Source organism: Pogona vitticeps, chromosome 9, assembly GCF_051106095.1.
Source record: "Pogona vitticeps strain Pit_001003342236 chromosome 9, PviZW2.1, whole genome shotgun sequence".
Taxonomy (NCBI): Eukaryota; Metazoa; Chordata; class Lepidosauria; order Squamata; family Agamidae; genus Pogona; species Pogona vitticeps.
The window spans coordinates 24,341,549-24,367,143 of record NC_135791.1 but is presented as its reverse complement, the minus strand read 5'-3'; the positions used below and the strand labels follow the sequence as shown (position 1 = coordinate 24,367,143).

The window sequence follows — 25,595 nt, the reverse complement described above, 5'->3', positions numbered from 1 at the left end:
CTAGTCTTGGTTGTGATCTGTGTGGCTTCAACCCTCAGACTCCCCCATAGCCCACTCTTTTCAGTGCCGGCACCCCCCACTCCTTGATCCCATCCCAGGATTGCTATGCAGAGGATTGCTTCCCTATTCTTCTTTCTTGGACTTAGCTGAAGAAAAGCCAGGCTTGCTGTTCGGAATTTGGAGACCCTGAAATGGAATAATGCCTCAAAAGGTGGTGGCTTCCTTTTAAGGGGCAATCCTGTGGCTTTAAAGGCCACTGTGCCCCTTGATTGCGAAGTGAAGGGCCATCAGGTATAGGGTCTGTTCATCACCAGTTGATCATAAGTCTACTTGAACGCTTACACAGGTGCCTCTCTGCATGTACATTTGCAACTTCCTCAAGCAAAACATGGTCTTCTTTTTCAAAGATTGGTGCTTCCTGGGAGGTCTGATACTGACACTTAGGCTGTTTGGACCCATCGCCTTAAGTATGGCTCTGCAGAAGGATATGTCAACACGCTGGGTGATGTTTCAGCCAGTCCTCCATCTAGAAGCTATTTGCACTTCTCTGCTTAAGATGGAAGTTGTGATAAGGGAAGGTCATCTGATGCATTGGAGTGAAGAGGTGTAAAAGAAACCAGGACTCCTTGGTTATTTCCTGCAAGTCTCCATAAGAGGAGTTCCATAGTTCCAGAAAGGCTGAGGATATCTCAAACATTCCCAGAGAGAGTGGACAGAAGGACATCTTATTCCGCAGGCTTTATCTCCCGCTTCCTGGATATCTTGCTTTCTCATCTGCCTTGATGTCGCCACTTTTCTTAGAAGGGAATTTAACGTTGTGAAGAAATTCCTCCTTTTGGCAGCTGGCTGCCTGAGGAATCTGAAGAAATATTTTTTTCTGTCTAATGATTTCTTCTAGCTAATAATTGAGCTTAATTGGCATAAGCAATGGATAAGTTAAACAAACCTACGAGCAAAGTGTGCTAACTTTGGCCTTTCCTCTGCATTCTTCGTATGGAGACTGACATTTTGAAGGATAAAGATGAAATATTCAACCGAGATAGTTTTTCTGCTCATGTGCAAAATGTCCCAGGAGTGCAATAGATTAATGTATGTTCCCATGTTCACATTTTTAAAACCTAGATTGAGAACATCTAATTGGCTTCAGCAGAGCTTGGAAAAGGTGTGTTATGGACTAGCAGCCCTGTTCCCTTTCTGAGCCTTGGACAGAACTTATATTTATTACACATCCAGGTGTGGAGGTAAGCGCTGGCCCAGATTTCTGGACCTGGACATACCCTTAAGCCTCGTTTTTGCACAGACTCAGAGCCAAACACGCAATTTTGAATCTTGAGGAGGAAAATTGTGTGGAGACTCCCATTCTCAAAATAAAGTACAATTACTACGACTTCATCATCCTTCAAGGAAGCCTCATTGCGGTAGCTAACTACTGTAATTCCCATCTTACAAGGTCCAACAATCACTTCACTTCTTGTGATGAAGCACTAAGGCAGTATCAAAACTCATGTAGAACCCAAGTGGAAAGTGTTAATTTTTGTCCTTTAAAACCTAAATAATCCAGGAACCAAGACTTTTGGAGGTTTGCCTTATTCCACATCCACTTTGCCATGCATTCAGGTCAAAAATTAAAGGTCCTGGTGAGCGCCTTTCCGTGGATATAATTGCAATGTTTTCTCTTTTTTTAATGTTTTGCCTCTTGTTCAGAAGGGTCATAAATTATTTCAGGAGGATTTCTCCTCAGATGAGTTTGAAACGTTGATATAAAGCAAAGTTTTACAGTTTTGCTTTGCTTTGCTTTGTTAAGCATGGGGAGAGGGCAAGATAAGAAACAAACGAACAAGTAACTATTGATTTTCACTAACGAGACATATTTTTGGAGTTCTGGCTTCTAGTGTATTACCCTGTTGTGCCATTTGTCCTGTAATGGAGAGAAAGCAGCCAACAGCCGAGGTGGAAGTTAACGGCCCCCCAATGGCCGATGTCTTGCTTCTATTATCCCACAAACAGCGCTGCACCGCAGCAGTCCAAGGATAATCAAATGTTATTTATTGTTCCATGGATTCTGCTCTTTCTATCACCAGAAGGAGCATGAAGGCAAACAAGAAAAAGAGATTCTTTTCTAAAAATAATCTGGCAGATTTCACACCCTTGTCATTTGGGTGGTGGGGATAGAACTGATCCACATTCTGGTTCCAGTGATCTTCAGTGAAGACAAAGATGAATCAACACCAGCAGCCTCTTGCATGCTTTGATGGGGAGCTAGGAAAACGTTACCCTGTTTTCCCAAAAATAAGACCTAGTATGATTTTTCAAGATGCTCGTAATATAAGCCCTACCCAAAAATAAACCCCAGTTAAGCGAAACCCTGCCCTCCACCATTATGCAGCAACTAGAAGAAGATGACATTAATTTATTTGAATTAATGTAGATTGTTGTACATGGGAAAAAAATCCCCTGAAAATAAGCCCTTATGCGGTTTTTGGAGTAAAAATTAATATAAGACCCTGTCTTATTTTGGGGGAAACACAGTACTTTTGGTGAATACAGCCTCTGAAATCCCCAAGCCAGCATAATCACTGCACATGGGGGCTTCAAGTCAAAAACTTTGACTTTTGAAATCAGAGTTCCAGGCTCATAATATTTCTAGAGATTTTCCAAAGGAGGAGAGCCAGTTAATTGGAAATGATGCATCTCTTTTGGACCCTCAAACTCAAGATTATGTCCTTTCTTAGCCGGCTGCTGATGGCCAGTTTCCTCCACAAAATACACCCAATGCAGAAACACTGAAAGAATAGGCTCGCTGAAATAAATGGGAGGTGAAACAGTCATAATTAACTTCAATTGACTTCCATTGGTCTTCTCAATGTTTTTCCTCTGCATGCCACAGGGTGGCATTAGAAGCTTTGATCTGTCATTCTACATTCTTCTAACTTTAAAGGAGAGGACAGAGGAATGAAATTATTGTTTCTTAGCAATCAATGTTCTTAATTAAAGGGTCAATACATGTCCTTATTTTGAAAGGCAGTATGAGGTTTCTAGAATTTACAGATGTCATCCTAGAATTAAAAAATGTACCACCTACATTTGAAGTCTAAGGGACGTGGTGGCGCTGCGGGCTAAACTGCAGAAGCCTGTGCTGCAGGGTCAGAAGACCAAGCAGTCATAAGATCGAATCCACGCGACGGAGTGAGCTCCCGTCGCTTGTCCCAGCTCCCGCCAACGTAGCGGTTTGAAAGCATGCAAATGCTAGTATATAAATAGGGACCACCTCGGTGGGAAGGTAAACAGCGTTCCATGTCTAAGTCACACTGGCCATGTGACCACGGAAGATTGTCTTTGGACAAAAACGCTGGCTCTATGGCTTGGAAACGGGGATGAGCACCACCTCCTAGAGTCGGACACGACTGGACAAAAATGGTCAAGGGGAACCTTTACCTTTACCTTACATTTGAAGTCTACTGGGTGGAATCCAGACTCAACGTACATCCACTGAAAGCGGGCATGAAAATTAAGCTATGAAGTTAAAACAAACAGGATCGCTGTATTCTCATGGCACGTTCACACTGGAATGTAGCTACAGTGTATGGATTGCTGATGTCATGGTTTGGTTCTAAAAAGAAGTAAGTCTAGATCCAATTCAGTGGGTTGAATCCAGATCCAATGCCATTAAAATAAGTGGGACCTGAAATAGTAAGAATGAGCATAGGTCATACTGAACATCAGAATTCAGAACAGAAGTAACAGGACTATAAAATAATTTTGTTCCGTCTTTATTTAGTGTGTGCAAGAACATTTAAATAATTTCATCCATTTGATATTCCTGTGCAAATTACATTGATTTATTTTCAGCTGTAATCATAATGAATATTCTATTGTTATAATTTTAATATTCATTAATTTTTATATATAATTTATTAATTTTAATCACTTCTTGCATTATACAATCAAAAAGGTAGCTGCTTTTCTTTAGTGCTGCTTGATTAATTCTGATTGCGGAATGTGGATGTTTCTTGCAGAATTAAGAAAGTTAAGTAATGTGGAAATCTCTTTCAATGCTTCTGAGTTACAGCAGGTTACAGTCCTCCACAGATGATCAAAAGAGGAGAAGGTGGTTGGGTTGCTTCTTGTAAATCAGTAGTCAGTGGCAAGCTCCATCCACTGAAAAACAGAAATGCATCCAGGTGAGTTTTGTTGCTTATTTGGGTTCCCTGTTGATCTCATAATACTAATCTTAGAACTGCAGAGCTGGAAGGGACCCTGTCGGTCATCTAGTCCAGCCCCTGTCAAGGAGGCACAGTGGGGAATCGAACTCCTAACCTCTGGCCCTGCAACTAGGTACCTAAACCATTGAGCTATCCAGCACAGAAATGAGGCCTGATTTAGGTGTTGGAGAGCTCATTGTAAGAAACAGTCATTCTGCAATTGTTAAAAATACCCAGTATTTCTTCCCCTAAGCTTTTCTGATATTTGCAGCTCATAAATTAGCTTGCTTTGTTTTATCATGGATCATCAGAAGCTAAACATCTCACCAGCCTAATTTGAATTCTGACTGCTTAGACAAGATGCTGGGAAGGTATGACATGGTGGAAACCCTAACCATTTTGCTTCTTCTAAGACCACACACGAGCTGTTGTGATGTATTTGACCCAAAGGGTAAGAAACAGTGTTGGAGATACTTTATGCAGGCCGATTTTCATAACGGAGAATTCAAGGCTTGAAAGGAAAACCAAGCTGACCCAGGAGGGAGGGCCAGGTGGATTAAGTCTTTGGGAAAGATGTATCCAGATTTAATTGTGGGAACTGGAAGCAAGTGCTTTTTCCTCACCTCTTTCTCAGTCATGTTCAGCACTCCACTGCCACTGGTATCCCGGCTTTTGCACATACCTGGTAAAAGGCGACAGGTGCTTTGTCATGTCAAGAAAGCCCTTAGATTATTTAAGACCTGATTCCTTCCTACAACACCTGATCCATTCAATGGTAGATTTTTTTCCCCCATAGGCTATACCAGAGCCTAAGGAAGTCACGTTAAGCATCGTTAATTGCTAACAATTCTAACACCTTACAAGGAGGTTTGTCCTTGCAATGTTTGTGTTATTTTACAAAGTCACTATTTACTTGCCTGTATCTCAGAGTCATTAGAACAATGTCTTTAGATTTTGTCTTTTAATGATGTGAGACACCTTTGTATGCTCATTGTTCCTAGCTTTAAATATTGCCTTTTAATTGATGTGGGTTGCTTTTGGCCCTTTTTAAAGGAGAAAGGCAGGGAAAAGATATTTTGAATCAATCAATCAATTAATCAATAGATGTAAATTGCTTTTAGGAAAAAAATTGAATGCTATAAAGTGAAGCAGAGCTTCCAAGGGTCTACGTATCCACCACTCTGTATTGAGCCCCTCTCCCACATAAAAATAACTTAAAAGTTAAGAATTAGTCCATAAAATAAGTGAATTTATCCCTGCTCGAGATTATAACCATGATATGGTTACAGCAAAGATATTTTTGAAAAGGAATTGTAACTGTGACTCATAGCTAAGTTGCGGGCATGGCAGGGTTATTTTTTTAATGTCAAAGGACCTGCCAGCTTTAGATTTCACATGTAACTCAGGGAAGGGCGCACACGTGTGATAATGATGATGACGAGAATGAGAATACTGGAGAGAAGAGGATGCTCTTACAGAAAACACTTTTTAGGTGCTCCATGAAGAACACAAATCTCTTGAAGTCTATCTGGAGCCAAGGATTGCTGTATTTTTTCATGAAGGCTTCCATCGTCGGCTTATTTAAGTGGAATCCTGTGCAAAAGCAGACACAGCAGGTTGAGTAGATCGAGGGCTTTTTAGCTGTCTATCCAAAGCCAGATCCTACAAAGACCTTAACGAATTCTGCACATTGAGGAACACTTGCCTTTGTGTTTCTTCAGCTACGGGAAGCAGCCACCCCTGTGGCAGGTTTCAAATCTTCCGATGCCCAACCATTATTTCCCCAGCCTTAGGTCTCAGGATGTTGCCGAATGAACAACTCTCAGCCACAAGTGCCCTGAATTGTCATACATGGCATACACAGAACCGTTCTCACTCCTAAGCACCACTCCGTGTCTCAAGGAGCAGCTCTCTAGACTTAAACTCATCAAGGGGAGCATCGGACTCTCCTGGTCGATGGAGCCTCCATCGTCGAGAAAACCATGGCCTTGTCTTCTCCTTTGACCCGCTTCCACCACTGGCGAAAGAAACCCTCCAAAGGCTTTGGAAAAAAAAACATGTGACTCCACCATGAACCACGTTAGGCCCTCGGCAGTCCGCGTGGCTCCTCACCTGCAGCTTCCAGGGCCAGCCGCATTTCGTGCGTGTTCATGGTGCCAGATCTGTCCACGTCGTAAATCCTGAAGATACGCTGCCAAGTACACGAGGGAGATTAGCATCGTAACGACCTGAAATGCCCACAAAGACCTGCTGCGTCTCATTTTAGTTCCTCCCCCATCCCGCTATCTCGGATATTTGTGCTTCTCCAGGCAAGCTCCCCCCCCCCAAGGTGGCTCGTGAGATGAGCACGGCTACCCCTTCTACAACTGGAGCCTCTTTCCCAAATTCTGGGCTTTCCTAAAAGGCAACAAGGAATCTGATTGCTTGGATCGGCCCGCTCAGCCCATTAACACCTTCGTCCTTCTAACTCGGTGGTTCCCAACCTTGGCTCCCCAGATGTTCTTGGACGGCAACTCCCAAAAATCCTGGGCAGCACAGCTGGGGGCAAAGGCTTCTGGGAGTTTTAGTCCAAGAACATCTGGAGAGATAAGTTGGGGAGCCACTGGTCCAGTTGTTGATATCAAGAACCACCTAGAAATCAAGATATCAAGAATCAGGTGATGGCCCAGGGGTTTTGTATCTATCCTCCCATATCTACCGTTGTTGCCTCACTGATTTCCGGGCCGGACACTCACCTCCCATTCCTGCAGACTTGCACATAAGTGCTGAAACATCTGTAGTGTCAGCTTATCACTCCTGCTGCCCAGCTACAGAACAGTTAAGGAAAAGTATGTTCTGTATCCCGGTGCTTAGGGACACACAATCCCTCTTCACACCCCTCGGTGCCTTTTGTGTGGCTGAAGAAATAAGATCTCCCTTTACGCGAACACATGTTTCTGGGGCTGGAAATGGAAGGCGTTGGAAAGGGTGGAGAAGAAAGACCAGAATCGCTGGTGGGAGGTTAGAGAGCGGCCAACTATTTCTTTCCCAGGCCGCCCCTTGAAAAGGCCTTTTTGCTTCTCCTGAAAACTAGTTCAACAGTTGAGAGTCTGTGTCATGTCTGTTTGTTTAGCTTTAGAACTGGTCTCCTCTAGGGTGGATGGGCCCCATCCCCTTGAACCAATTTCCTTTGGTTTCCATATCCCTCCCCATCATCCACATCTCTTGATGTCTAATTCATTCTCACTCCAGAAGGATACATTAAAATGCTGGATGAGTCTCTGGCATTCTTCCACAGTGAAGCCCTCCATTTTCAGATATGGAACTGGAAAAGAGAGAGAGAAATCAGGTGACCCCAGTCTTTCTGTATTTAAAATTCTTATTTAAAAAATGGTACTCCCCAAACTTTGACCTCCCCATGTTTTGTATGTCACCTCTTGAGAATCCCTCACCATTGGACATGTCAGCTGGGATGTCTGGCAATAAAAATCCAAAACTTTAGGGAGACAGAAAGTTGAGGGAAAAAAGCAAAGCAAGATGTGTGGCTCGTATACCACCCCGTGGCACTTAAAACTCTGGGCAGTTTGCAATTTAATTATGTAGGCTACACATTCTCCCCCCCCCCCCGCCACCAGGATACTCAGTTGACTGACCTCAGAGGGGTGGGAATCTGAGTCATCCATGAGCTGGCTACATGAGCTGGGGATCAACCTCAGGTCATAAGCAGAGTCTTGACTGCAGTACTGCAGTTCAGTCACTGTGTCACAAAGCTCCACCCAGACATTGGTCAAATGCTCCTCTGGTAAACCCTAGCTAGCATGACCTGATGGTTAGGATTGGTCTTAGAACTTGCCGTCAATGATAAATACATGAACACTTGTCGATATATAAAGACTTCTTGGACAGGGGAGCTTACTATTTGCACCAGACTGACTGCCAGGTTGTTGAACAGAAGGATTGGTAGGACCCAAGCAGTGAAAGCCGGAGAGACCCACTTGGAAGTCCTACTCACTTTTGGTTGCGTTCTGATTCAGAATAGCCTGGAGTTCAGCTGGGCCCACTTGCTGGTCCTAAATGAATAGATAAAATGAAATTTGCCGACATTTTTTCCCCTCTCAACAAAGGTGGGGGCTAACACTCAGCTTAAAACCTTGCACTAAGGGGGGCCGTGTCCACTGAAATGGACTTTCAACAAAGCCACCTGGCACACAGATCTGGCCATGGTTTCTTGGATATTTATGTTGCTTTGGTACCGTCCGCATGTCCACAGTGCCCAGCCTAATGAAGACCCATGTGGAGTTGCAAGCTAGATTCCGTTTGTGAATTTTTTTAGTGGTCTGATAAAAGTACCAACCACTCCTGCCTTTCGAGTGTGTGCAAGAACTCCATGGCCATTCCAATTTTTCCAGGGGTGTCTCATTTGTCCTCTCCTCCTCTCCGTCTGTGGATCGTGTCCATTTTTCTACCATCGCCCTGGGCCTCTGTCAAGGCTGATAGCCATGGGCTTTCTAATGCCACTCGGCTGTAGCCAGATGCCTCCCAAGACATATCTCTCCTTTGCCAAAGGTTTTCCGAAATGACAGCGCGGTGGATGCTGAGCCTTTCCAGCTGTGAAATATGTAATCAGCCCATAAACCAAAGAGGTTGACCCAGTGGTGGGAAAACGTTGGCCTTTCATAGGTTTGGGGCTTCAGTTCCCAGATGTCCTAACCAGCCTGGGGGTTGTAGTCTTTGAGAAAATTGGGAGGGCCCAAGTTCCCTCCCTAACATATCCAATTTCCCTGAACTTGAATTTCCTTAAAATCTCTTACCTGCCCTGCATACTTCAAGAAGATTTCTTCAAGGTCTTGGTCTGACCCAATCTGTGGTGCTTTCATTACCTGAGGACAAAAGAGAAGGTTGAGGGAAATTTATAGATCTGGCACCTACCCCATGCACCTCTTTTAGGAGAAATATCTTCTAGATGTGGAAACATTCTTCCCCCCCCCCCCCCGGCACCCTTTCCCCTGAATCCTGCTACTCTCCTTCTGAGCATTAGAGAAGAACACAAGTTTAATTTTAAACAGTTCCTGGATCCTGCAGCACTCAGGAGGGGTCAAAAAAATTCCCAGACTGGTTTCCATGAACTGCTTTAGGGGGAGTTGAGGGCTTTCTCCCCAATTTTCCATCAAGCCCTGCTCTCCTCACCCCATATGTCCTTCTTACTTCCTTGCAGCCAAATCTTTAGCATCACCCTTGAGGTCTACAATCCGGCCTCAATTTTTGATGAAGTCAGAGATTCTCAGGATGCTGCTCAGAACAACAGAGGCAGGCACATATCCTGGTACCCTCAAATGTTCATACCGGCAGAAACAATCTGTTACCTGCAGTACCTTGCCCTCCACACTGATTTCCTCATCGATCTCCCTAGAAAGGAACGTAATATCATTAATAAACCAACAAGTTTGAGCATTGTGAATATTTTTCCGTCTCTCAAGTAAAGGGGCCGATCTGAATTCACGGTCAGTCAAAATCCGTAGCCATTGTGTTCTGCCTCTGGGTTAGCCTAAAGCGGAGCCTAGGAATCGGGATGCCCCTGAGTGAACTGCACAAAGGGAGGAGGATCACATTCAAAGCCAGTCCTGTTGTGTAGGGACACCCCATAAGCACCTCTCCCCATTCCCTGTGGAAAATACAAGACCACCAAATTACAGAGCTGAACGAACGGTTGGTCTTTCACCACACCCCAAACTTCATGCCTGAGGACTCCCACCTTGCCCCCCTCCCCCCTGATTTGCTTGTCCAGTCTTGGGCACAGGAATGCTCTCAGCTGCTGCAGGGTGGAAAACGTGGAGGGCTTTATAGGGGTCCTAGTACAGCTTGGTGGAAGGACAGATCCTGAAGCTGAGGCTCCAATCCTTTGGCCATCTCGTGAGAAGAGAAGACTCCTTGGAAAAGACCCTGATGTTGGGAAGGTGTGAAGGCAAGAGGGGAAGGGGACGACAGAGGACGAGATGGCTGGACGGTGTCATCGAAGTGACCAACATGAATTTGACCCAACTCTGGGAGGCAGTGGAAGACAGGAGGGCCTGGCGTGCTCTGGTCCACGGGGTTACGAAGAGTTGGACACGACTTAACGACTAAACAACAAAAAAATACAGCTTGGAAGGGCAACTCACAAGAACTGGTGCTTCTTCTCTGTGAAGATGCGGAGGGTAAAATCTGCCTCCTCGAAGGGGGAAAGAGTGCTGGGGATGATCAGGTAGTCTCCAGGGGGCAACTGGAAGTATCCGGTGACATCCCTCGAAGACCCATTGTAAGGAGGGCAGACTGGCCGGAGGGCTGGGAGCATCTCCTTTCTATGGGCTGCGCTGCTGAGCTGCAGGTACTGCGGAAGAAGGACAGCAAAGAGTTCTGTGGGGTCTCGAAGAGTAACACGTTTACCTGGCATAAGATTTCATAGGCGGCGGTCTAAACCCATTATGGGGGGTCAAATTGCCCAAGATGCCAGCTTTGCAGTTAGAAGGTGATAAAACACCAAGTTCCCAGTCCTTGATATAGACTGCTTTGGAAAACTGGTCAGGTGGAAAAGGCTACATACCTTCACCATAAATTCTGGCTTGGGGTGTGGGAAATCAAGGCTATCGTCCCCAGTGAGCCATGAAACGGAGTTATAAGGATGACCTTAAGCAAGCCACTACTTTCTAGGCTGACCTACGTCTCAGGATTTAAAATGTGGGGGGAGGAGAACTGCATACACCATCTCAAGATCACCGGCAGAAAGCAAGATATCAGTGTAGCTAACAGACAGCATACATACATACAAAACTGTTGTGAGGATGTGTGTGATATTCCTGGTGCTGCCAGGTAGACTGTCTCGGGATCCCTGGATTCACAGCCCCCAAATATATGTTGGGCTACACATTTCCCACTCTCACTCTACGGTTTTTAGGGTTGGTTTTGGGGGGGGGAGGTAAGTTTCCCTTTTAAGTCAATTCTGAACAGGAGTTTGTTTGTGTGCCTCTCCTGGGTATACCCACGGTTGAGGGTGTGTGTCTTTTTTCCTACAGAGATGAAGCCGCCTTGTGTTATTACCTGTCTGGGTATCTGCAAGAGAAAAGAGGTTGGAAAAGCTGACGTTAGGACATTCAGTAGGACAATGATGCCAGGAAGACAAATGAGCTGATGCTTATAACCCTATAGCTAAGGGAAAACTCTACTGAGATGGAAGGGGAGGGGAAGGAAGGAAGGAACATATCCTTTCTCCTTTCCCTACTATTTGTCTCTGGTAAAGACTGCTAGAAGTATAGTAGATCCCCTTATCTATGGGGTTAACTGTTTCACTTATCCACAGTCTGAAAATATTTTTTAAAAATTAAAAGAAAAAATCCGATTTCTAAATATCAAGTGGCCAGAAAACATAGCATGGTCTCTGGTTCCTTCTAGTGGCCAGATTTGGTAAATACATCATGAAAATACATATTTTTAGTTTTTCTTTTAATATTTTCAGACCATGAATGAGGGAAAACCACAGATATGATCCCATGGATACAGGGGGGGTCCTACTGTTAACTACCAAACACATCATCAGTTCTGGGGAATGGGACTCACCTGGAAGATCTGAAAACTGATGTGCAGAAAGTCCTTGCCCCTGTTCTTGCTTCTGCGCCGGTCCTTCTGCATCAAGGAGACCAGAAGTGTGCAGGTGGGGGCCTTGTGTTCTTGTCCCTTTCTCAGCTGCTTCCTTAACTGTGCCTCATCCGGCTCAAAGAGGGCAACATGGAACTGGGGGTTGATCCAAAAGAGATCTGTGCCACAAGGAATACGCTGGTCTCAGCATCAGGTCTAAAACCACTTGGGTAGACAAATAGCTTCAGGGACTTGACCAGAGCCTGGAAAATATTACTAACATTGGCCTACATATCCCAGATTCCTCCAAGCAGTTTGGCTGGCTGGGTGGAAGGATTCTGGGGTTTGTAGTCCTAAGTAAAGATATTGTCCAGGCTTTCTATTCTGGGCCCAAAGGTGCTCAAGAACTAAATTTGTCTGTGTTATTGTCATTGTGGCGACTTTATGAATGAGTGATCTCCAAAATGCCCTGTCCTCAACTTCCCTGCTCAGCTCTTGCAAACTCAACCCTATGGATTCTTTTATTGAGTCAGTCCATCTCGTATTGGGTCTTCCTCTTTTCCTGCTGCCTTCCAACTTTCCCAGCATTGTTTTCTTTTCCAGAGAATCCTGCCTTCTCTTCATGTACTCAAAGTAGGGCAGCCTCCGTTTCAACATTTCCCCCTCCAGAGACAGTTCAGGCTCGATTTGATCTAGGATCCACTTGCTTGTCTTTCAGGCAGCCCCAGGTATCCGCAAAGCTCTCCCCCAGCACCACATTTCAAACAAATCGTTTTCCCCACTCTGTTCAACTTTCTTAACTGTCCGGCTTTTACACTCGTACATGGTGATTGGAAATACAAGAGTAGGCCTGATCTTGGTCTCCAATGAAACATCCTTGCACTTGATGATCTTTTCCAGTTCCTTCATTGTTGACCGTCATAGGCTCAGTCTTCTGATTTCTTGGCCGCGTTCTCCATTTGGATTAATGATTGAACCAAGATCTTATCTTTACTTTGTTTTGCCTTTCCCTACTCCACCAGGGTTCCATATTTTCATAGAGACATATTAGTGTCACTTCGATAGCTAGGGCAATCGTGATTGATTTCTTTGGGGTGTAATAACCTCTCCCCGACATTTTCTACACTGCTCTTTCACCAGCTGCTCCCTTTCTTATTCACCGATTTAACACATCACCTACTTAAGTCACTTACAATTCATATGGACCAATCTGCGGTGTTTGTTTTTAGGGCAAATTGCCCATGTTTGTGTTTTCCCAAGAGAAGTAGCCTTTTGAGTCAGTTACAACAAAGACAACTGATTTTGACACTAACCCATTTAAAGCAGCTTAAACACCCTGAACGTGTTGCTTCCTTCATCTCTGTGAACATAAATATTATTCTGAATAAAGAAATAGCAATATGAGTAGAGTCGCTGATATGGGAAACAGAAAGGTAGCAATTCTGAATAACTCCTAGGTCAGCCTATGGTGGTTTCTTATGCGGTGCATGAGTTTTGCCTGTTGATATCGCTGATCAATGATCGGAGATAAGAGTCTGTAGAATTCTCAGTGCCCCGTTACAGGAAAGTAATCTCTGGCCCAAATCCTTTTGCGTAGCTAGACAAATGGCGTAACCTCTGGTGGTAAGTTGCTCCAAATTAAGAAATTTCCCTAGACATTATCAGTTGCATGCTAGGTGATACAACTTGCTGTTGTGATACAACTGATTGTGCCTACACTGATTCCTTAGCTCAAGTCAATTTGCCTCCAAAAGTTACGCCATTTGTACTACACCAGCATCACTAAGTTAGAGGATTTGGGCCTCTGCTTTGAAGCCTGGGAAGCTGTAGTAGGGGGGTTAGGTTCTTGAGTATTATGCCTGCCCCACCCCCAATCACACACCCGAATCCAGAGAATTACCCCATGGTTGGGAGATCTGACGTCCACCAGCACTGTAACCTTTGACCCAGCGTCCTTGGAAGCAGTCCGTGTTCCAGCGAGAGGAAACGCCCTCTCCTGGGGCATCAGCATTGAAATGGCAGATCTCCAGCACGTCAAAATATTGTATGAAATCAATGAGCTGCATCCTGGATAATGAGAGGGAAAGAAAAAGGGGTTATGAAATAGCATTGAATAGTGATATGTATCTGTGGCCCCATTTCTCTGTGGTGCTCCCACAATCAGAGTTGCTTATTAGGGAAAACTTTTGAAGGTGGTGGTGGAAGCATAAGAGCCTCTGAAGCTTTTGGCCCAGATCCCTTCATAATGGTTCTAAGCAGAGCATGGAAAACTTGCTCCCTCAAAGGGAAATGCCTTACCAAAATTCTCCATCCCTTCTTTGCACGTGCAGCTTCTCCCGGAGTTCAGGGGCCACGGCACCCCACAACGGTGAACTGAAAACAAGAATAAAACAAGACAGATCAGGAACTGCCATGCATGGGGGGACATGCATAGGTAAGTTTGGAATGTCATTATTAAATGTTTATATATACTGGTGGGCAAAGAGGTAGCGGAAAGGAGAGGCTCTGTCATTTCACAATGTTATCGTGAGCTCCTCTTTTGGCCCAAATAGCTACTAGCTGTCTAAGAAACTGAATTTTTAAAATAATAATCTGAGCCACCCCAATGATGAATTATGTAGGCTTTTGATCTGACCCAGCTTTAGAGTCCTTCTGGTGTTCTTAAGACCCAAGGAAGCAATTCTTCAGTATCACAGAAGCTGTCACCAAGGCTCCCTACAAAGGACAGCTTTAGCCAACCATCTAAAAATCAGTGATGGAACCGACTACTCCCTAGGGGGAGAATTTCACAATCACACTGTGAAAAAGGCCATATCTAGAGTCACTGCCCACTCTGCTCTGATTAACTGTGGCTCGTCATATCACTTGACCCCAACAAACTGTGATTAATCTTCAATGTAGTGGAAACAAGCCAACATCAAACCAGAGTTTACTAATCTGGCTTGTTTTCACTAACCATGGTTAAGATTAAGTCTAGTTTTAGGTCTGGATGTAACATAAAACTGTGGTTATCCAAAAGCTGGAGCACACATTCTGGTCTTAGGGATGAGCATGACTTCTGAACACAGATGTTAGGATAGTAAGAGAGCCTCTTACTCTCAGCCCATGTGGGGCATGCTTAAGGCACACTCACTTGTCAATCCAGCGGCCATTCCACTCCCGGTGGCCCCATGGATTCCGCAGGCGCAACAGCCTCACTTGCCTGTCGTCGAAGTAGAGCTAAGAAGGATCACAACACTGAATGGCACCATAAGGCTACTTTTCATTCCCTTTCTACTCCTCCATTTCCCCCAACCCCATTAGTAATAGGAAAGCAACGGGGAAATTTCCCCCTGTGTTTTTTTTTCTGGGCCTTACATCTCAAAAGAAATCCAATTTCAGTGGATGGATCTATTTGCCCACTGGCCACGACAAACCATCTTTTCTCATTTAAAGACACATCTCTTCCATTCTGGCCACCTTACACTGGTTACCTGTCCATTTCCGTGCCAGCTTCAAGGTGATGACATTAACCTATAAAGCCCTATATGGGCTATATGGGCTGGACGGTTGAGATCCTTCACCCCAGGAGAGGCCCAGAAAAAGAAAACAAGGACTGGGGCCTTCTTTGTGGTTGCACCGCATTTCTGGAATAACCTCCAGCCTGAAATTCGCCTTGCCCTTTCACTGGGGATTTTCAAGAGACACCTCCAAACAGGGTTATATAGACAGGCCATCCCAGGCATTACATGTACAGAGTGTAGTGGTCAACTAAGCACTTGAGTCACCCATTCTGCTTTCTTGCTTTTGTTAATTATTTTTGTTGCTGTTCTCTTTAGTTTAATTGATGATATGCTTATTTAATTTTGAGTAACTGTTACGTTTATGGAACCATGATTTAATAGTTGTTCCTTTGGTTGACGAAACAACCAACCCAACCCAACCCACCAACCCAGGGATTTTTTCCCCTCTGAAAAACCTATGTCCACCCCAATATTTCCATGGCACCCCCTGAAGGCTTCCTCTAGTTTATTGGCCCACCTTTATGCTGCTTTGGGAGATGTAGCTGATGCTCAAGCTGTGCATTTCTTTCTGTGAAAAGGGGTGAGTCTGGATGACCCTTGGTATCCTTTTCAGCTCTATGCTTTTGTGAGCTGGGGTATTACAGGCCTTACCTTGTGGATTCCAGTGATGGAGTAAGCATGCCCTTTCACCAGCCCCTGTGACGTTTGTGCTTCCCTGTCATTGGAGGTCGTGACCTGAAAGCAACCAGAACAGGCAGCACAATTACACCTGTAATTATGTGTTATTCGTGGAATGAAGTGAGTGGGTTTAAAAAAACCCACATTTGCCTACAAAAGAACAACAACAAGAAGAAGAATAACAGATTCTTCGATTTTAGGTTAAAATTTGCATTTGTTATATAATACTAGTCAATATTTTTATAATTTTGATTGGCTGGATTTGGTATTTAAGAAGAAGAAGAAGAATACGCTATCAAGTTGGTTCTGACTTATGGTGACCATCTTCAGAGTGTTCCTGGTAGAGAATACTCAGAAGTAGTTTCCCTTCTTCATAATACTGTAGGTGTGTTACCTTCGGCAGTTTCCCTTCTCTCCAAGAGGCAAATAAGGCTGCTTGTGGGTATTCTCACACCAACATCAATCCCTTGAGGGCATCATTCATGCTGGCTTGCGGAGGACAAAAATATGGCACCCCCCACACACATATAGACAAGTCAAGGTGTATATTATCCAAATTATTTTGGAATTTGAAACACCCGTAAGCGCTACCAGGTCTCATCCTTGGAAGTAAACATGCACAAGTGTAGTATGTTCATCATAGCGTTCTCACAAATCCAAAAACCCGATGCCTGAGGCAGTCACTTCACCCTACCTAATGACAGGGCCAGCTCTCTGTGCTTGCTTCTTCAAATGTCTGCATACACAGACTGCAAAGCTAAATGTACCGACATCTTTTCCTCTGCCCGACGCCACGACATTCATTTGAATATTGACCAATGGTTCTGGATTCTTGGGCCCTGGGAATGATATCTGGCTTTGTTTTCCCACCAACAATGTCTAACTTCTCTGTCAAGCTTCCAGGTAAGAGGATTTAAGAGTGACACACATGCAATCGAGCGCTATATTTGAGGAACGAAACCCCTAGGAGCAGCCGTCATACGTGGAAACAATGGAAGGGCCAGGTGTACAATTTGATAGATAATAGAAATCCTTGTCTGAATCTGATAGGCATAAAACTGTCTCTCAGCCTTTGGAGAAACTGGGTATAAATATTGTAAATATACAGATACAAGAAATGCATTCTGATTTCTACTAATCATGAGAAAAGGGAAGGAGCGACAGTCTCAAATTCAGCCACTCTTCATTTTTGACGATTCCCTAAGCATAGCTCACAGATTGCTCTCTTTTTGCACTCATGAGCACCAGGGGGGGAAATGAGTTTAAAAAAAAGAAAGAAAAGGCTAGCTCAACAGAGACACCCCCAAATCTGCAAGAAACAGCAGATTAGCACTTCTCAAAGTCAAACTAGATTATACAGTTAGCATATCATCAGAAGCGTAGCGCTCTTCAGAGCTGTGTATCCTAGCATGAGCTTTCCTCACCTCTGCATAGTGCAAAATAGCTTGGTTCTGCTTATGATTGGTCACCAAGAGGTAAACACAGACTTCATTTGCAAGTCCAATTGCAAATGATCGTACACAGCTTTGAAGGAACAGCTTACTGGAGAGACAACGTCCTGTCACCTTCTAATTGTGAAGCTGGCTTCTTATCTAGCTTGGCTCCTGAAACGCACAGTTTCCTTGCACTTACACTGATGTATGCGCCCATCAAAGAGCTCTTGTTCAGCACCGCCTCGATGGTCTTGAAGAGCTTTAGGTTGGGTGTCTTTAAGGGGATGGTCTCCCCAATCCCACCTGTGAAGTCCACAAAAGCCTCATTCATGTATCCACCATTCATAGCCTCGTAGGAGCCATTCAGCCTTTCCAGAGAGATGAAAGGGAGAGCAGAGGGGAAGGGGAATAATGAATAGAGAGCAGCGTGCAGAAATATTTGGTGGTGCACAGTTATTATTTAATAAAGGGGTTAAGAAGCTACAGTGCTGGTCAGCCTCTGGGAAAAGGTCAACCAGAGATGAGTCTAATAAATAAGGACCCTTTAGGAAGCTAATGAGAAGAGAAGACTCCCTGGAAAAGACCCTGATGTTGGGAAAGTGTGAAGGCAAGAGGAGAAGGGGACGACAGAGGACGAGATAGCTGGACAGTGTCATCAAAGCGACCAACATGAACTTGACCCAGCTCCGGGAGGCCATGGAAGACAGGAGGGCCTGGCGTGCTCTGGTCCACTGGTTCACGAAGAGTCTGACACGACTAAGCGACTAAACAACAACAAAAGGAAGCTAAAGAATATGTTGCAATTCATGGCATAGCAAGGTCAGACCTCGGAAATGTTAGTTTTCTGGACGACAGGACCCAGGATAATCCTGACCAGAATGGCCACTACTGCTTCTTTTTCTGCCTATGTTCCTTTCTCTTTTTTGTCCGCAATTTTTTTTTAAAAAAAGACATTTCCAAGGTCTGAGCGACCGCAGCCAAAAGAAGTAAGTGTTCTCTGCTGCTGACGTAAAATAACGAGGTCTCACTCACTTGGCATAGGCTTTCTCCAGTAAAGGCATCCAGAACTCATCGTCTGTGGGTGTTCGCACGAAAAGTAGCCTGTTGTCCTTTGTCGGCAGCAGGTCATCTACAACCACGTCTACCCACTGCCCGTACTGCCAGAACTGGGGAGTCAAGAGAGGATTTGGAGTGAACATCAGAGACAGGGACTGGCTGGGAACAGATTTTGCATCTCCTCTGTCAGAGATGTTGAAAAGGGAGTGAAAGAAGGATTCATGCATTGCTACGTCATCCACCTTTAGTCTTCACTGCATAAACAGGTTTAGTAGGTTTTGGTTTCGCATTATTTGCAAATGCTAAACAGGTTTGGAAGGTTCCTCCCCCCCCAACTTAATTTATGAATACTGAGGAGGTTTGGTAGGTTTTCAATTGTTGGAAAACCCCCAAACAGGTTTGAAAGGTGTTTCAATTGTGAACAGACCCTTTGGGATGATTAGAAGAAAAACAAACGGTGTACCCCGTTCATTTCCTACAACTGTCATTCGTCCCTGGATTTGATAATCCGTGCTACAGAGTGTTTGGGCAAATACAGTTGCCATCTGTTGTTGACTTAAAAGGGCTGTCTGTTTCTCAGACACTTCCTTCCTAATTTCCTTTTTCCTCATCCCAAAGTCCTTGCACACTGCAAAGGCAGTGAAGTTAAAAACAGGTGTAATGACATTCACTCGTGGTGATGCCTTCTTAGCCTGACCTAAAGCTTGGAAAAGATATATTTTGGACTGGAGTTCCTGGACTCCTTTTACCAGCAAGAACACCGGTGTCCATGGGGGATTATGGGACTTGTAGTCCAAAAAGGTACCTCTTCCACCCCCAGCTCTCTACTGGCTCATTCCATCTCTTTGTTCTTGCTGGAATGTCAAGAATTTACTCTGCCCATTGATTTGAGCAGGGAACTGTAAAAACAGCATGTATAATCCTATCGCCTTACAATGATCGTAGTTTGTATTTGGGAGAAATGCAAGAGGTAAAGATTCCCACATTCGGCAGCATCTTCTCTGTAACAGAAAAGGGGTTTGCTTTGGATTTTCTCTGCCCTAAGAGCGCCATTGCTCATGGTGACCCAGTATTCACAACCTGAGGGTTGCAGGGGGGCGGGAAGAAGCTTGGGTAAGATCCATGTTTCATTTCTCCTCGAGGATCCGGACCTCCGGTCTGATGCCACTCACCTGGAAGTGGAAGATGCCAGCATAGTCGGCAGCTTGAAAACTCTGCCCACCGGGGACCACCTTTGAGAGGAGATGCGGGTACAAAGTCAGAGAGGCAGCAGCTGCAAGGAACCAGCAGTCTCCTGGAAAAAGCAGAAAGCCAAGTTGCTGTGGATGCCGTCCCAAAGGACTTGCAAAAAAAAATTCCAGCACCCGCTCCATCATCCATCATCAGCATCCACATCTTGGAGCTGCAGAGCAGGAAGGGACTCTGTGGCTCATCTGGTCCAGACCCTGCCGAGGAGGCACAGAGCGAGAATCGAACTCCAAGCCTCTGGCCCTGCAGCCAAAGACCTAAACCACTGATTTATCCAGTAGTCTGTGTGTCCACTGAACACACTTTGGTTTGGGAAGGGCATTCCCATCCCCACCAAGAGTGTTCCTTTAAACAGTATTTTTTTTAAATATGCATTTTTTTTCATGCACAGAAGCTCAAAGAGAAAACATCAGCCCTGTAACACGACAGTCCCGTCATGGATTTAGGATTTATGGGGGAAATGGGGTTTGATAATATATAAACCCATCTGCTTACATTCCTGTGCTGAGTTACCAGCCCCTTCGCCAGAAACACACGCAACGTTCATTGATACCAACGAACCTGAAACAACCTAGAAAATATGTCTTTTGTGTGAGAAGACTAGCAAAATTTCCTAGACTCATCCTGGAAAAACAAACCCGAGAGTGTCTTGCAGTTAGGTTTGCATCTGTAGTACAATTTCAGCGTATAGTTAAAAAAAAAAAGACAAACTTAAAGAAAACAAACAAATTGATTGTGACATGATAACCTTCGAAAGGGGAAGTTCCTCCTGCCATAGAGTTGCAATCTTAGCTAAATTTCCCTGGCTAGGTTTCTATGTACCTGGCTCCTCTTTAAGGCATTGAAGATAGGGTTAAACCCCCCCCCCCCAAGAGGCAAGCCTAGAATTAATAACGAAATCAACAGGACACTGACAAAACTATGATCTTTGGAGTTTCTGCTGTTGTGGAAATAATGGCCTAGGCTCTTCTGCTATTTAATTTTGTAAGAGACAGAAAACCAACAGGTGAATATTTTCATGCACCTGCTTCACCTGTTGAGTTTCTCTTCTGCAAGTATCAAAGGCGGAAAAGCTTTGGTCGGAAATTGGACGATAACAGTGCAGAAATAAAGCGAAAGAAGGGAGGAGCAGTTAAAATGTCACCTATCTGCCCTTGGCAGACATCCATCCGATTCATTTCTCCACGGACAAACTTAGGGAATCTGGAGATCTCCTGTTAAAAGAATAGAAAATGTAGAGTTGGAGGGGGTAACCAGTGCTCAGAGACAACATTAGAGTCTAGGAAAGTTACTTGTTTGGCATATGATTTGAAGAGACACACACATGATTATCATGTGGCGGGAATTGTAAAAAAAAAAAAGTAACTTTTCCAAGTTCTCTACAAGAGCTGAAATCCTGTTGCACAGCTACACAAAAGGCGTAACTTCAGCAGCAGATTGTCATTGGCTAAGAAATCTCTGTAGGTATTATGTGGTGCATGCTAAGTCTCACGACTAAATAACTTTGATCTGTGACTCGGTGGGCAACAGAGAATGCCTGTGGAGATTTCTTAACTCATGGCAGTTTGCTGCTGAAAGTTACACCATTTGCTTATCGATGCCAACAGGATTTGGGCCAGGATCCTTGCACTCAGGCAGGAATGATCAACCCCAACCTTTGCACCAACGAAGGTTCTGCCTTTATTGATCAATCTATTTATATAATAATTGTACCCAAAGACAAACAAGTATTTGGCATGTGAAGTAGAACCACCTTAATGCTCTTACTGCTTAACTCTCCCTCTCCCTAGCAATGAAATAATAGGTTAAAGAACTAACATCTTGCTACCTTTTTGTGACACTCCAACCTAATGGCAGGGCTGGCTCCAAAGCTACACTGACTAATTGCAGGATGGGTACCTCTCTTAGGAAATGCTTCTGAAACAGAGAAGCAGAGACATGTATCTGATAGCCAGTTCTAAAAAGAGGCCAGCTGAAACAAGAAAACTTACGTAAATTGTGGAATACAACTTAATAGTTTGCTCAGTGCATCTATTCTACTTTGGACTAGCAATTTAATTTAGGCAAGAGGTACAAAGCAGAAATAGACCCACCTTGGGCCTCTTCCAAACCACTCCCTGGATATCAGTCGATCGGGGGCCCAGCTCATGATATCCAAGTGACTCAGCGCAAGGTTTGAACTCGAGGTCAATGAAGTGGCGTCTCTCTTGAAGACATCGGCGCTTCAGGTCCCAGTAATTCTGATCCCGGTAAGGAAGGACGGGGGTAGTTGCAGTAACAGGAGAATCCTTTGTGAGGTGGACAGCGATGCCAGGGTGCGCCATGGCTGAGCCGCACACTGTGGTGATTTGCTTCAGGTGGATGGCTTTTAAAGAGCACGGGAAGGATACATACAGGTTGTTCCTCCAACGCTTGGTTCCCCACCCAGGTCAGATCAACAAACCGTTTTCACTTTATCAACTAGGGTGAAGGTTAACCCTTGCCAACACAGCTTTGAAAAGATCCTCTTTGAAATTCCAGCTCCAGAAACTTAAGAGATTCTGGGAGACGGTCTGAAAAATACCATGTTCAAGGCATGGCATCATTCAAGAGTGCTTTAAGCACCAAATTGGGTGTCGATGAAGCTCGCTCTACTGCGATGCTGCTTTGAGGCTTGCTCGCCTTTTCTCTTTGGCCCCACTCTTGTGCCCTGAGCAGGAGCTGGGCCTACAGATTTTCAGCACAGAACATGTTTTCTGGGCTAGAAAAGTCTGTCGCATCTTCTCTGTTTCTGACAGTGATTGACACAACATAAGGCCAGGTTTCGTTGTTGTCAGTGCTGTCCGGAGGATGCTAGACTTGAGGCAGGATTCAAAATGGCGGTCTACCTAAAAAGAGTTGATTTTTTAACATGTCCCAAAGAGGTAAAAGATTGGAAAATGGAACTCTGTAGAAACTGCTGCACATTGGCTTGAGAGCAGCCTTGCCAGGCTGGGGAAGCTTTCCTCCAAGATGGTCCGACTGCACCCATTGGAGAGGTGACAGAACCAAGGCCTAAAATGACATCATTTGCCAGAAATTTGCCTCTGGAGTCTAAGAATGGCTGTTTTTTTCTTTATGATAGTGGTTAGCATCTGTAGCAATTATAGCCTTTATGTTTTATATTTTGGCTGTACATTGCTAAGAGTAGCAATTAGCTAGATGAATGGTATATCGATTGAATGAATGAATGAGAATTTGAGTTTGGAAAAAGTTATCTCTTTGGATTCACAGAATTCCTCCAGCCAGCCATGGGATAATTTGAGACAGTAATTTTTGCAAACTTATCTCGAACTCATCTGGGTTTGCCTACAGGCGTTGTCGCTGTTTTAACCAAAAATGGGCAAAGCTGCATAGGAGGAAGGCTGGGAAGATCAAACCACATAATCTACCAAGTTGACAATGGAGTTCTTTGGAACCCAGACGCTTTATGGGACTGGGAGCAAATATTAATTTTTCATGCATTATTTGATTACAGCTCCCCCTTCTGTCAACAAGGTCAAGGTGACATACACGACTCTCTTCCTCCTAACATTGTGCTCCTTCCTACCCACCTGTGAGGAAGGTAGGTCAGGCTGAAGGATTGTACTGACCCCAAAACCAGCCAGTGGATTCCATGGCCAAGTGGGGATTTGAACCCATTTCCCAAGTCCTATCTCCTGCCAACCTAGCAGTTCGAAAGCATGTAAAAATGTGAGTAGATAAATAGGTACCAATACTGTGGGAAGGTCATGGTGTTCCATGTCTAGTCGCGCTGGCCACGTGACCACGGAAACTGTCTTCAGACAAGCGCTGGCTCTACCTATGGCTTGGAAACGGGGATGAGCACCACGCCCTAGAGTCAAACACAACTGGACTAAATGTCAAGGGGAACCTTTACTGGTTGTTGTGGGTTTTTTGGGCTCTTTGGCCGTGTTCTGAAGGTTGTTCTTCCTGACGTTTCGCCAATCTCTGTAGCCGGCATCATCAGAGGACTGGAGTAGGAACACAGGGGCGAATACAGGGAACCTTTACCTTTACATTTACTGTTACCTCAAAAGACTGACCTCTCATACTCTCTTGGGTAAGAATCAGATGAAATCCAGAGCTTGCTGTCATCCAGTCCACCAAGTAATAAAAAGAAGGGCCAGCTATGATGGAAAAAGAATCGCAACTGGCTAGACCATTGGTTCTCCAACTGATGTTCCCCTTTGTTCCTGGTGGGTAGGTGGGTGTTTACCTGTGACTATGATATTTTCTCAACCCTGAGTGCTCACTGGAAGAACAGATCCTGAAGCGGAGGCTCCAATACTTTGGCCATCTCATGAGAAGAGAAGACTCCCTGGAAAAGACTCTGATGTTGGGAAAGTGTGAAGGCAAGAGGAGAAGGGGACAACAGAGGACGAGATGGTTGGACAGTGTCACCGAAGCGACCAACATGAATTTGACCCAACTCCGGGAGGCCGTGGAAGACAGGAGGGCCTAGCGTGCTCCGGTCCATGGGGTCACGAAGAGTTGGGTACAGCGACTAAACAACAAAATGATATTTTCAGAAATAAAAAAACATTTTTGTTAGCAGCTTCCATTTCTACAAGAGAATGATAACATTTGCAGAATGTTCTTTCTCCTCGGTGTTTATTTTTAATCTAAAATATTTTTACAAACTTCCGAATCACCACCCGGATTTGAGCCGATTCATGGCCCAGCTCATATCTAATCGACTGGGTGTAGGCTTTGATTTCGGGGTCAACAAAGAGGCGCCTCTTTTTTTTAGGCATTGGCCCCTGTGCTCTTCAACATTTTTATTAATGACCTGGATCAGGGGGTGCAAGGACGAAACAAAACTGGGTGGACTAGCTAATACCCAGCGAGACAGAAACAAAATTCAAAATGATCTGGATAGGCTGGAGCACTGGGCTGAAAACAGCAGAACGGAATTCAACAGAGATGACTGCACAAGTCCTGCACCTTGGAAAAAGAAACATTATCCATTTGGATTCACAAGGTTCCCCCAGGCAACCATGTGATAATGTGAGAGTAATTTTTCCAAACTCTGTGAAGGATGACCATGCAGAACTATAATATAAGAAGATTATGTAGAAAGAGGTTAATAAGATATGTTTTCCAGACGTGCTGTTGAGAATACAACTCTAGAGATGGGCACGAACCGCCACTTTGGCGGTTCGTGCCAGTTCGTCCTTCAGACAAACAGGTGTTCAGCAGTTCCCAGCCCCACCTCCTCCAGCAGGTACCCACTCAGAGTGGGCGCCTGCTGGAGGAGGCAGGGCTGGGAAGCACCAAACACCTGTTTGCCTGACAGACAAACTGACATGAACTGCTGAAGCAGTGATTCGCGCCCATCTTTTCTCCCAAATGTGTCGAAATCCAGAGGAAAGAGAGACCAGTTTCCCATTTAAAGTGGAGCTTGGCTGTTAAAGGGTTAATCCTTTAGCTTTTTTGAGCACTATAAAAACCTTTAATATTTTACCACTGTATGAGGAAATGTGAGGCCACCTGCTGTGATGCAAACATACGTAGGGCGGCCAACCATCACGCAGTTCACCTGCCCATTCGAATCTACCTGAAGGCGGGCAAGTCACCATGGGAAGTACAGGGGGAGCGCACAGGTCTCCCACGCTGCCGCGGTTGCGCCTCCTGCCCTTGGCCATCGAGGAAGCTGCCTTATTACACCTAATGGTAGGGCCGGATCTGCTCGTAAGTCTCTGAAACTGGTCTGGGTTTGCCTACAGGCGTTGCTGCTGTTTTGTGGAAAGATCAAGCCACATCATTCCGCTGAGCTTGCAACGGCGTTCTTTGGAACCCAGAGGCTGACTAGGAAAAATAAGTTAGTTACTGATGCATTATTTGCTTGTACCTCTCCCTTCTTTCAA

General features: G+C 44.8%; 1 protein-coding gene across 1 annotated transcript; it reads right to left on the bottom strand.

Moving 5' to 3' along the window:
* Positions 1 to 4,023: 4,023 nt before the first annotated feature.
* On the bottom strand, positions 4,024 to 25,391 carry CAPN12 (calpain 12). Its single transcript, XM_078380099.1, has 21 exons — positions 21,801 to 25,391; positions 20,852 to 20,921; positions 19,632 to 19,753; positions 18,436 to 18,569; positions 17,603 to 17,771; positions 15,944 to 16,027; positions 14,923 to 15,008; positions 14,088 to 14,162; positions 13,690 to 13,856; positions 11,772 to 11,968; positions 11,256 to 11,267; positions 10,340 to 10,548; positions 9,545 to 9,587; positions 8,993 to 9,061; positions 8,194 to 8,251; positions 7,442 to 7,506; positions 6,938 to 7,009; positions 6,315 to 6,393; positions 5,679 to 5,795; positions 4,826 to 4,884; positions 4,024 to 4,158 (listed from the first exon to the last, which is right to left on the bottom strand). Exons 1-21 carry the CDS (start codon positions 22,029 to 22,031, stop codon positions 4,132 to 4,134), a joined length of 2,145 nt encoding a protein of 714 aa, XP_078236225.1. The 5' UTR covers positions 22,032 to 25,391; the 3' UTR covers positions 4,024 to 4,131.
* Between the last annotated feature and the right edge of the window lie 204 nt (positions 25,392 to 25,595).

Bases quoted from the DNA above. Each gene is read 5' to 3' on its own strand.
- CAPN12 (XM_078380099.1), bottom strand. From the start codon at position 22,031: ATGGCGCACCCTGGCATCGCTGTCCACCTCACAAAGGATTCTCCTGTT. The intron at 14,163-14,922 runs GTGAGTGTGCCT...TCTTGTTTTCAG, and splicing joins AATGGCCGCTGGATTGACAA to TTCACCGTTGTGGGGTGCCG. The intron at 4,159-4,825 runs GTGAGGAAAAAG...TCTGTTTTTCAG, and splicing joins TGAACATGACTGAGAAAGAG to TGGATGGAGCTTGCCACTGA.